Genomic DNA, 13,404 nt, shown 5'->3' with positions numbered 1-13,404 from the left:
TGCCATGGCTAATTGACAGGAGTTCATTTTCACCAATGACTAGTCTGCTTGTCTTCCCTTTGAACTTGCATAAAATGACATGTTTGGACAGTGTTGTTTGTTAACACCAATTTTTGTTGAGTGATAAGCTTGAGAATACAAGTACATTTTAGTTTTTCAAGTTGAATTATCTACTAATTACACAAATCCTTACCACCATACATTTAGAATTAGCAGTAACAATACAATACAGTACATTACAGTTCCTTAAAATGTGGTGAAATACTGTACTTTCTTTTGAAGGCTGATTTTAAACTCTGTCAAATATATCAAAGTGACATTATCTTCCCTCTGTTTAAGTTAAAGATATGCCACTACATTGGACCCAAGATTGATAACAAAGTTAGGTTCCTTAGCCTCTCCATCAAAGTTAACTTCTAATGAGAACAATAGGGATGTGTTCCTGGACCCCCAAAACTCTTACTTGCTCTACTAATCTATTTTAATATAGAAATAAAGGCAAATTGCTCTACACTTCTGCAACCCACACAAGCAGTCTATGTCCCCCGACAACGACCTTCACATTACTTTTTCATGTTTCATGTGGTCAATAAACTGAAATTTCTGCATGAAAAAACAATAAAATAAAATCCTTGGTACACACTGTCCTAAGCTGTTTATTTGGTGTACTCACACTGTCAAACGAACAAACTACTGTATATGTCATAAGTATATCTTGTTAATTAAGAAGTAAATCAAAGGTTCAATTGAGTTTGTGTGAGTGGTGTGGCAGCAAATCTTTATATAGCCAGAGAAGAAAATGTCTGGTGTTCGAGAATTTCCAGTTTTCGGAGATCCCGTTTTGAGGGACTATACCTGAACTTAACAAATACACTGACAGCTAACCGTTCTACATACAGTACTCAAAAACATGCTCACAGATTATCGAATATTATATAAATAGATCAAACTTATTGGGACCGTGGGCTGTAGTGTGCCCAAAGAACCACTCTTACGTGTCATAATCAACTGGACGGTGACAAAGCTTCAGGAATCTACATACCAGTACTATATTCACATAATATATGACAAAGGGAAGCATCTTCTTTTTTCATTGTTAATATATATTCCTTCATTCTATGTACAAAAACTAATATACTGTACAATGAAGTTTGTAATATTATGTCAACACCCAAGTTATAGGTTCCTGAAGCTCCGACACTTCAGGCTAGCTGATTTCAACACATAAGTGTGGCTCAATGGGTACACTACAGGATACAGTACAGTTGTTCCAAAACATTTTCATCCATTCATTTAAAATTCTATCCTCTTTTATTATTTGTTGATTAGTAGCCAGTGTGCTTTTGTAAAAGCACTGCAGTTAACTATAAAAAGAATTTGTAATAAGTCTGTGTGTGTGTGTACTGTGTACTACAGTATATGCTGTGGGACTGGAAATTGTTTTTTTTTATCTAAAGTACTTTATCTATTTATATTCATCTAATAAATCACATTTGTTTTTTGTTTTTTTTATTAGCAACTTGCTGTTAATATTAGTGATAAAATAATAAATCTCTTTCTCTGGCACATAGACAGAACCAACCTCCCCAGGGTAACAAGACATAATTGCGTGGGAATGCTCTATGGTATCCACCGCATACTCTGCCAACCTTGCTACCACCTGAACATGCTGAACATCTCCATAAAGTGGAAAACCCACCTGCTTTCTTACTATCTAGCTACATTTCACAATTATAACCCTTACCTTCTTTTCAATCAAACTGGATCCATCACTACATAGCACATTTATGTACTGTAGTATAAGACTAATCAACATGAAATTCAAAATGTTGGGAGGGATTATAAATTGTATTGACTAAATCAATGGGCAAGAGTACAGTATTTGGTGTTGTTAATGTACCATGATATATAAGTCCACTACAACATTAAATATCATGCATCAATGAGTCCTTCAAGCATTGTGCAGTGTGGAAACACTTATGGAAGTATCGTGTAAAATTTATTTTGCCAAGATTGGTAATTCTCAACAACCTCCTATTTTCAATCAACATCTTGATCTAAATTATAAGCCATACTCTACTGAATTGTATACAGTCATTCTTTATGAAGGGTCTACTGCATTTATTTTACATATTTTTGACAAATCAATTCTGATAGTACTGAAGAAATCAGCCTCGAGAAAAAGATAATTTTAAGTAAAATCCATAATGCAGCATTTTTTGGATGAACCAGGGGACTTTCTAAATGGTGTTTAATGAGGTAATCATTACAAGTTTCAATTACTGTACATAATATTTTTAAGCAAATCCTCCAACTAATCTTTTCAGCTACTCATATTAGATTCATTAGAAAACTTTCTGCAGCATTTCATGCAAGCTCAGAAGAACAAGTTTTCTTTCAAAATATGATACAGACTACAATACAACAACACGTGTGTATGGGTATCTAGTAGAATATTCTCTAATTAGTGACAACAAAGTGCAATGAGAAAAACACTAAACCTCTAAAGGGCACATCTATTTGATCTGCACACCTTTCTGACTTTCATGTTTGTAAACTTTCTCAATGTGGTCCCAGCCTGCTGCAGACTTGTCTTGCCTGTCACTCTGCACACCAAATTTGCCACCAAAACCCCTTGAGTAATCTGTACTAAGCAAAACCTGGGTGAAACTGAGGCAATGACAATTTTGTAAGGATACTTATCAACCACAGAATGTTACAAGATGAACAATGCTGGAGTGTAGGGAAGAACTAAGAGACATCACATCATCTCACCTTAAATATTTTCACAACATATAAAAGGCAGTACTGTGTTAACAAACAATGGCCCCTCCATAATTACAGGTAACCCCAGCCAAGTTGAAAACAGACTGCTTAATTAGTAGCAGCTACTCATGTCATATGCTGAATCCAATCTGTTTAAGAAACTGGACCATGACAGTACCGTTTATAAATTTATTTATTTTATTACTGTCAGCCTTACTGACAATCTCAAAATTGTTGACTGCCCTTATTTAATTTCCATTAACATATATACAGTAATCCCTCACCAACCACAGGGGTTTTTACCTTCTAGAATTCTCCAACGGTTAGCAAAACCATGGTTGGCATGGCCTGGGTCTAATGAAGAAATAACCCAGGAGATTCACATCTAAAGTCCTACTGTATAATTTATAGCTGTAAGGGCGGAAACGATCCTCCGGGTGGTTACCGCTGCTAACTCGCTCGTTTGCTGGTGCAGACGACACTTGGGGTGGTTGGACGGAGGTGAGAACGGCAGCGACTATCTGCGCCACCGGCAGATTCATCCCAGCCGCCATACAGTCAGTATCTAGCTACCCTGCTGTCCGTCAAATTCTGGCTGTGATCTCATCATAGGTCCTGGACTCGTGGGCTGTGTTCCCAGACCTTCACCTATCAACTGTCAACTCTCTGGTCATCTACCACTACCGCATACCACGACCGTCAATACATCTCATTCCGTCTGTGCCCCGGTGTTCTGCCATTTCAAGACGTCGCTCGAGTGTGGGACGCTTCCCTACCCTGAGTGTGCATCACCGTGTTCCAGAACCTTCCCCCAGGGCCACTGCCGTAGGAAATATTTGTTCATCGTTTGATTCTATGATTGTTTGATTCCATTAATTGCTGACTCCCCTTTATTGTTCGATTCTATCAATTGTTGACTCCATTTAATTGTTTGAATCCATTAATTGCTGACTTCCATTATTTGTTTGATTCCTTTAATTGTTTGCTTCCTTTAATTGTTTGACTCCATTAACTGTTGACTGCCTTATTTGTTTGACTCCCGTAATTATTTGAGGTTTGTTAAGTGGTGTCAGAGTTTTGTGTTATATTTTTTATAGTAAAGAGATGCCAATCTCAAACGGTTGTTTGTTATTCCTCAGAAAACCATGGTCCTTGACTTTCCTTTATTAAGATCCTCATTAGCCTGGTAAGGGATTTCTATCCCTAAGTCCTAGGCCTTTACAATAGCTCAAAAGTTAAAAATAAGTGCAGGACATATGCTTTATTAAATTTTTTTTATATATATATGTATATATATACTGTATAAAAATACTATACACTTATCCGTACATTTTTTGGAATTGCCACGAATCGTGAATTCCCAAATACTGTACTGAATTTAATTCCTTATGGAAAAAAAATAGGGTATAGTACCATGGCTACCAAGATTATAATTTTTTTAATAATACTGTACTATATACTGCATTGGGTTACAAATGATAACTGTTACAGAGATGGTGCTGATGTTTATATGGAGTGAGTTTTTGTAATACAAATTAATAAATTTTAACAAAAATCATTGTTTTCTCTACGTATAACGTATTTGCCGGCATATAAGACGCATTTTTTTTTAATGTATATCCCAAATTACCCTGCGTCTAATGCACCCGTATTACGGATGGGAGGCCGAGCGCCGTAGGTGCCTAGCTAGGTAGTCTGGGACGAGCAGTAGTCCGTCCACTAAGCACAAAAAGTTTTACTAATAATATTACTCATAATAAAATACTGAAAACAAGCCAAATTATCACAATCACAAAATTACGGCAAATTTGCAGAAGACGTAAATAATGGCTTACATTGGCTTAACAGCAGAGGGAAGCTCACAACATCTCACTGTACCTCCTTCCCCAGCATATGTAACCCACACCAGATACATGTCTTACATTATTTAAGGACTGTATTACCTTTAATAAACATTTGTTTATTATCTACATGAAAAATACCCCTAGAAAGATTAAAGAAATGTTAACAGAAAGTTCAGCCATCAGTCAGCCATTTGCAATGAGTTGATGATGCCAAAACAATAGAGATGGTGCTACCCCCTGGCGGCCGATCGCGGCAACACAAAACATCACAGCCCAAAATACGAGTTTCACATCCTGTCGGTAATTCTCTTTCCCAAAATATAAACAAGCCACACAGCTGCTCTGATCAGAGGTAGAGTTGGGTTAGTATAATGTTACTATACAGTAAAGCCTCCGATAGCAACGGTTTGACCATCAACTTTTCATATTTACCGGTAAGACCCTAGTTAATTTAGAACCCAATTCCATTTACGACCTTATTTCATTCGTATTTACGACCAAAATATAATAAAAATAAAATAAAATTACATTTTCATTTAAATAATAACTAAATCCCGATATGTATTATAAAAAAAGAAAATTACTGTAAAAAAATGAAGAGCACCTTGCGCAAAGAAGCTGCCCTGCTAATGAGTGGTAAACAACGGTCGGAGCTTGGCGGGCCTTTTGTTTTCACGCCTCTGGAACAGGAACAGGAGAAAAACTTTCTCAGGTTTCTTACAGCATATTTGCATCCCTATTCTACATGAGCAAGAGAGCAAGTGATGGTAGTGTTGTTTCAAAAGCTAATAGAAAGTGTATAAGCTTAGCCAAGAAACTAGATGTGTTAAAACGATATGAAAAAGGTGAGAGGTCTGTGGATATTATATGGAGCAAGCAATGAACATATTTTCTGAAGTGGATCCATTAACAGAACAAAGCATTAAAATTTAAATAAAAGCAAATGACCTCTACATAAAGATGTATAATGAGAAAAGAAAGCAGCTGTGCAAGGTTCTTTCGACATCTTTATTATTCAAAGGCCAAAACCATCAACTTCAGCTACACCATCAAATTCAGCATCATAAGCAGCTTCAACATCAACTTCAGGTTCAGTAACAGTTTCAGCAACAGCTTTATGGAAAGCTACAGCTTCAGCCAGAGTTGAACTTACAGCTTCAGCCAGAGTTGAACTTACAGCTTCAGCCAGAGTTGAACCTGATGACTTCGTCATCTGAGTAAAAGCTCGCACAATATTTATTGGCTGTCCTTATGTTTTAGACTTTACCACCATTGGTGAGTAGAATTTTTGTTTTACATTCGTAAATATTATTTAAAACATATATGAACAGTAAATAAGTGTTGCCTTCATATTCATATGTAGAGAAATGACGTTATGTTTTCACATGTACGCACTTACTGTTCATATGTTGGCGTTCCCAATCGTCTCGCTTTATTTCTTTACCATTAGTGGTTAGCTACTTCTAGTGTTCCATTTATTAACACTAAATAACATTACTTAAAACATACATACAGGTATTAAATTTTTTTTAAATTAAGTTCACTACAGCTACAAACAGGGTCTTATTTTCTTCAGTTTCTTATGTAGAACCATTGTCACTCATGAAAACAATGCCGTCTTGTCTCCTCGTGTGTGTTTTAATATTCTACGTATTATTGATGAATTGCATTGTACATTTCACATTTATAAACATTAATTCAATCAAATACATATTCAGTAATAAACAAAAATGAATCTTTTGTACATATTCTTAAGATAAATGACTATGTTTCCTTGAGTGCACACGTATACATTGGCGTTCCACTATCAGTTTCACATTTTCTATATCAGTGGTTACTTCTTCTGTACATTAAATAAAATTAATTAAAACATACATATTTTTTTTATTAATTTAACTACAATAACAACCTGGGTTTTATTTTCTTCAGTTTCAGGTGGATAACTGACATTATGGGTGTAAACACTGACAACAATGCCGTCTCTTATCCTCTTGTGTGTTTCAATATTCTACGTATTATTTATGAATTGTATTGCTTATTTCGCATATATAAGGATTAATTCAATCAAATGCATATTCAGTAATAAACAATAATGAATCTTTTGTACATATTCTTAAAAAGATAAATGACGCGGTATACTTAAAAGCGCAAGTATATGGTGGCGTTCCCAATCCATCTCTTTTTTTTTCTTCTTTGCCATTAGTGGTTAGCTACTTTTAGTGTTCCATTTATAACATTAAATAACATTACTTAAAACATATATATTCATTTTTTTACATTAATTTTTTACAGCTACAACCAGGGTCTTTTCTTCATTTTCTCGAGTAGAACTATCGTCCTGGACTCCCGGTTGTAAACACAAACGAAAACAATGGCGTCCCATCTCCTCTTGTGTGACCATATTATTATTCATTTATATTGTATAAGGTGCATTCAGAAACATTATTTAAAGAATATAGTCTGCAATTTTCATCAATTGTATTGTTTTAGGGGGAAAAGAGGGTAAAATACCACACAAAAGATATGAAAAGGTCACACTAGGGAACACATCTCATTATTATTGCTTTATTTTAATGGTAATATGATTATCTACTTGATTCCATTATATATTGCATCTACATGCACAAAATCATAAGTTTCCCTATAAAACCACTTTAAAATCACTTTCAGTAATTATATGACGAAACTTACTAAAAAAAAAAAAATCCACAAAATATCCTTGTAAAATAGGGGTGCGTCTTTTGCGGTGGTGCATCTTATATGCCGGCAAATACGGTAATTCAAGTCTGAGTGTGTAAATAAGCACTCGGAATATTATAATTTACCCTCCTAAAACCTTTTCCTCTAAAACAGAGTAAAGGAGTCAAAATTACAATACTGTACTGTACTCTAATATGGCATGCCAATTGTGACTACCAAATGTGGTGGTCTGGGTTCAAAACCTGGTACTGAGAGATGAAATTATTTTACACTGATTTACCTGTGTAGATTACAGGTTCTGATATGTGAGTAGCATATATTATACATGATGAAACGAAAGAGATGAACCTCTTGATAAACCTGATCCAGTAAACATTCCCCTATGCTGGGCTAAAAATCTCCTGTGCTGGCCATAGAAACCCGAAGACTTAAAACAGGATAACATGGATGGTGAGAGATTACAGCTGAAATTTGATGCTTTTGCCTTTAAATCTAATAACTTCATTACAGGTACAGTAATTGTGTAATTTTAAATTAAGTCACCTTCAGATAACCTAAATAGGCTTGTATTAGGTGAAGATTGTACAGCTACCAAAAGTATATGTACCTAATTATTAAAAAGACACCCCACTTCCCAAAACTAAAGTAATGTCACACCTCATCACTTTCAAACTCTGCTCCATTCCTCTCTGAGTGTATCCTTCTTCATTCTAAATGTGCCCTATCCTACCTAAGAATTCATACTACTGTATACAGGTATACCTTTGAAATTTAATACAAGTAGTCCCATAATCTAGTAACATTGAAGCTTTAATTGAAAATTTTCATTTTACACATCTAAAAAATAGTGTACAGTACAGCACTTATTTTCTTTATCCCAAGAATGATACTTTTTTGGGGATGGTTTTAGCCTAGGATAGATGCCGGTATTGCAGCTAAAAGGTCTAAGAAGTGAACAGGTATTATATCTGAAATACCAATCAAGTAAATGCACTCAAGGGGCCAGAGGAAGAAGTTGTATATCAATGTACTTGTTACAACTAAGTGGCATTAAAACTAAATTTCCATAGTACAGAATACCAAACAATAAATCCTGAGTGGTAAAATATATTACTGAACGAATAGTACTGTATGATAATTATAAGGCATGGACAAAAACCCACAAGGAAAGTTAAAACCACTTGTATGCTTGTCGCACCTTTCTGACTCTCATGTTTATCCACCTTCTCAATGTGGTCCCAGCCAGCTGCTGATTTATCTTGCCGATCCTTCTGTATGCCAAACTTGCCTCCGAATCCCTTGGAGTAGTCTATGAGCAGCAAACATGATCACACAAGTATAAAAGGTAGGTGGAGAAAAAAATGAAAAGTGAGAATTATTTCATACCGTACTAATAATGGCACTGTATGTACCTCAAGAGATGCACTCAGGTTAAGCAATCCAAATAGCACCAAAAACTTACAAAATACTTCATTGTTAACATTTTGAATATCCAATTTATACTGTCATAAAGCAGTGGATTATTGTATCAAAATATACCATATACAATGGAACTTATGAAATATGTAAAAAATTAAAATACTTTCCTTTCAAAGAATACAAAGTAAAACTTACTTTATGGAATGCTTAACTTGTACATTTCTGGGGAATAATTATGTTGGTAAAAATTCCTGCAGTGTTAGTAGCTAATATTCATCTGTCACACAGCTACTGGTATGTCACCTTTGTGTACCACAACCTTCAGACTTCATAACTTAAAGGATTTAAAACAATGTCTACTAGTAATTTCAATTTTCGAGGTACAGGTACAGTAATTTCAATTTATGGTCTATGGATCCTCACAAGTGACCTGTGATATATACCACTAAAGAACAAGATATACCCAGTTCTGTGTTATATTAACCCTGTGTACAATGTTTATGCTGCAAACAGCCTTCTCATCCGTCTCCCCCCCAAAAACAAACAAAAAAATCTTGCTTCAATCCTTCCTTCTTATTTTATGAACATGAATCTTTTTCTGTTGACATATTTAAATCACATCACCAAAATGACAATTATCCTTCTATCCATTAACATATGTAAATATTCATTATTTTGTCTCGCATTGACTAGTGTACTCTTACTGTAGCTCTTTATGGGTCTGCCTACCAAATTATCTACTGAAGAAAGTTCAAACGATGTTGAACAGGTTTGCCAGGCTTATTTTTACTCTCCTACCGAGGACTCCCATTGCCTCATTCTTGATCAAATTGCACTGGCCTCCAATTAAAGCTAGGGTAGAGTTCAAACTCTGCCTAAACACTTTTATGCCACTTATGTTTGATGATACTAAGTATTTGTTCAACCTACTAAATCCTCTGACAAGTTCAGAAAAGATTTTGCATAATAGAGATGATCACTCCTGTAATGTGGAGCCTAGAACAGTACGGGAATGTTCTCTTGCTGTCTGATCCTCTTCCTATACGGCACTGAGATTGTACAATCAGTTGGCTGTATCCATGAAGCAGCTGACTTCTGTAGAGGCCTTTAAGAAGCAACTTAAAACCTTTCTTATTTTGAAAGCTTATGATACTGATGGAGAATTACAGAGTTTAGGAAATGTTACAGATTAACATTGTTCATTGTGGACTAATGGTAGTACGGCAGTGAAAGAAACGTTTTGACACAAGTCTTTTGACAAAAAAACTCCATCTCTTAGTTGTGTTTCCTTCACTAACATACCACCGAAGGGTTACAACTTAAGAACATACGAACTGTCACTTTTTGTGATCTTTTTAGTAGTATTTTTCTTTTTTATTCTCAAATCTTTGACTTAGTAGTATTTTAAGCACTAGTGAATTCTTTAGAAGAACTGGTGCTTTTGAGAAACAAAATCCCAGCTGCAGTATTAATATTATTATATCAATTATATCCTTCAATACATTACATAATTACTTTGCAACCTTTTTTTTTTAACCAAACTTCCCTTTCACATTTCCTGTACAGTACCAGTTTTTGTACAATAACAAACAATGATTAAACTTTTTATTGCATAATTGATATCTATGCCATAAAGAAAAAGGTTGTGATAACCTAAGGTAAACCAGGAAACACACAGTAAGCTTAAATTTAGCATTGAAACAAATCATAATCTTCAAACAGGCATTCAATGCAAGCAAGCTGTAGGCAATATAACTCAACTGTGTTAGAAAATCACAAAAATATTAATAAATAATTCAATAGGAATTATATACTATCTGTACTGTATAATTATATACATTATATTAGAATTTGATACCAACTATTTTTTTTAACAGAAATGTAAATATGGATACCGTATATCACGGCCTATAAGACGAAATTTGAACATTAAAAAAATCTGCCCAAAGTTAGGGGGTCGTCTAAACCACCAAGTTTAAAATTCTTACCTCTTAAATATTGTGGTTTAGTGTGTCAAGAGTGGTGATGAAAACATCGTAAGCCACTCACAAGGTCTTACCACTAATTATTTTATACTGAAACTTACGTTTGGCAAGCTGGATTCAAATTAAGATTACCGGTATATTAAAATAATAAAAATGTATTATAAACCTGTCTAACATACCGTAAAAGAGATTTATACCCCTATAATAAACACAGCTATCATCACACACCCCTCCCCACGCCCCCCCCCCATTTGCCAGTGAGGAGCCGTGGAGGTGGTCAGTAATGCATACCGGTATCGGTATATTTACTCATAATAATATTTATCTCCTATAAATAATTGATTTAAATTTTATTTTTTTCCAAAGAATATTCAGTAAATGAGTGCATTAATTCTTGAAACTATCGACGGTTAATTACAGACGCTCAAGTGACGTCACTAGTGTTTACACTACACCAGCTGGTAATATTTGATGCCATTACTTGAAGTGAATTGGCCTTATTTTAAGTAACTAACTATAAATAAATACAAAAATTAAAAAAAAAGATCAAAACTGAGAAATAATATACTGTATGTATGTTGTGTTGTCAAAGTAAGAGGAACAATTGTGTAAGTACGTAATATTTTTTCACTCAAATCCTAATGAAACACTACTGGAGAACATTCCTTTGTCGCAAAATAGTTTATAAATTAAAGAAAATAATTACAGTGTGTTTAATATATTACAGTATATTATAAATAAATAAATAAAACAAATAATTCGGTAAATCTATTTAAAGTAAATGGAAAATAAGCAAACATGTTATTTACCAAGACCCTTCCGTCTGGCTCAGGGTGAGATGTAGGGGAGATAAAGAAGGCTATTTATAGCCCATCAGAAGTGACCAGTACCCTAATGCACCATAAATAATTCATTGAACATTCATTTTTTGTACATAGTATATTCAGTATATATATATATATATATATATATATATATATATATATATATATATATATATATATATATATATATATATATATATATATATATATATATATATATATATATATATATATATATATATATATATATATATATATATATATATATATTTGTGTAATAAATGTATGTAGTAAGTACATACTGGTAACCTTTTTCACTCAAATCCTAATGAAACACCACAATTAGAATACGGTGGTTGCTGTTGAATCACATGTTGTATAAATAGTCACACCACCGAGACGAGGGAACACTCCCAACACGCTTCAGTGACGTCACTAGTGTTTACACTACACCAGCGGGTATAATTTGATGACATTACTTGAAGTGAATTGGCCTTATTTTAAAAAATCAAGGATGGTTGGTAAAGGACTACTGAGTCAGTGGGTAAGTGTCACATTTGGGGTACTGGTCTTATACAGCAAATAGAGCTCAAAAGCTACTTTTTAAATGGAAATTTGGGGGGGGCGTCTTATGCACCCCGCCGCTTATAGGCCGTGATATACGGTATTAATTTAAAACCTGTGGTTGCTATTAAGAAACTAAAACAAAAATATCCATCAAGTAATACAAAGAACAGAAAAGCTGATTCATATGAGAAATTTTGCAAATTAATACAAATGTTTGTGTTTTCTGTATCTATATGACTGATGATGTTCCACTGGTCATAAGACAATGATTATTTCCCATTAAAGATGAATTCTAAAACAAAAATCATTCAAAGGATAAATAATATTGAAAATATAAATTTAAGCGATCCACCATGATATCAAAATCCAATAAAATGCAAAGACCCTACAAAGGATTAGATAAAAATAACCAAAGCAACATACTGTCCACTTACCTTTTTGACTCTCATGTTTATCAACTTTTTCAATGTGGTCCCACCCTGAGGCAGACTTGTCCTGCCGGTCAGTCTGCACCCCAAACTTTCCACCAAAACCACGATTGTAATCTGTGGGCCAAATAATACTATAACACTGCATAATATACTTTGAAAAAAATCTTTAATATGTTAATAATACATTGCAATTAAAACAAACATCGTCACTTTAAGATTGCAATTTTTATAAGTATTATTTGCATCTACACAACATTCTTCATAATTTGATCTTGGACAGGAATGAATCCATTTTACATTACAACTACCTAATAAATCTGAATCCAATGACAACAGTATTCTAAAAATAGAACTTAGGCTAATCTAACTTAAAACAATACACCAGAACCTTCATATTATTATGCACCACTTTAGCGGATCCATCAATTAGTTTGAGGACCTTTTCCATGCAGTCTGAGTCTACTTGATATTACATCTGTTTACAGTTCTACTGTACTATATTTCTAGTCATAGAAATATAGTACTTGGTCTGTTGGCCATCTCACATCTTGCAACCAAAGCACTAACCAGTAAACCCTCGAAGTCCAGACAATTTGGGGGGGAAAAGGGAGTCTGGACTTTTACCAAGTGGGGGTTCTGGGAGTCACTGTGCACTAAGCAGCCACTCATTAGCCCCAGATGAGCCTTAGATTTATATTTTAATGTGCAATAAATGTCATGTGTGTTTCCTTTTACATTTTCCTTTATAGTAGTGTAGCGTAGCACAGTACAGTACAGTACAGTACATTAAAAAGATTTTATTTTCTTATAAATACAGTCTCTCCTCGACTTGTGATGGGGTTCTGTCCCGACGACCAGGTCGTAAGTC

The 13,404-nt window shown here is 34.3% G+C and overlaps 1 protein-coding gene across 13 annotated transcripts in view; it reads right to left on the bottom strand.

Annotated features, from left to right (window-relative positions):
* LOC121868771 (src substrate cortactin-like) overlaps window positions 1–13,404 on the bottom strand; it is a 98,421-nt gene that overhangs the window by 54,137 nt on the left and 30,880 nt on the right. For 6 of the 13 annotated variants that reach the window (XM_042369675.1, XM_042369667.1, XM_042369701.1 and 3 more), the window contains 3 exons: window positions 12,540–12,650; window positions 8,509–8,619; window positions 2,534–2,644 (listed from right to left, as the gene is read on the bottom strand). In XM_042369675.1, coding sequence (XP_042225609.1) covers window positions 2,534–2,644; window positions 8,509–8,619; window positions 12,540–12,650 — 333 coding nt within the window. The remainder of the gene's footprint in view (window positions 1–2,533; window positions 2,645–8,508; window positions 8,620–12,539; window positions 12,651–13,404) is intronic. The other 7 variants (XM_042369746.1, XM_042369755.1, XM_042369772.1 and 4 more) reach the window with 2 other exon arrangements.

Source organism: Homarus americanus, unplaced genomic scaffold (assembly GCF_018991925.1).
Source record: "Homarus americanus isolate GMGI-L3 unplaced genomic scaffold, GMGI_Hamer_2.0 scaffold32583, whole genome shotgun sequence".
Lineage (NCBI taxonomy): Eukaryota > Metazoa > Arthropoda > Malacostraca > Decapoda > Nephropidae > Homarus > Homarus americanus.
Note: the sequence above shows the minus strand (reverse complement) of the source record. Positions and strands in the feature narration are given on the sequence as shown.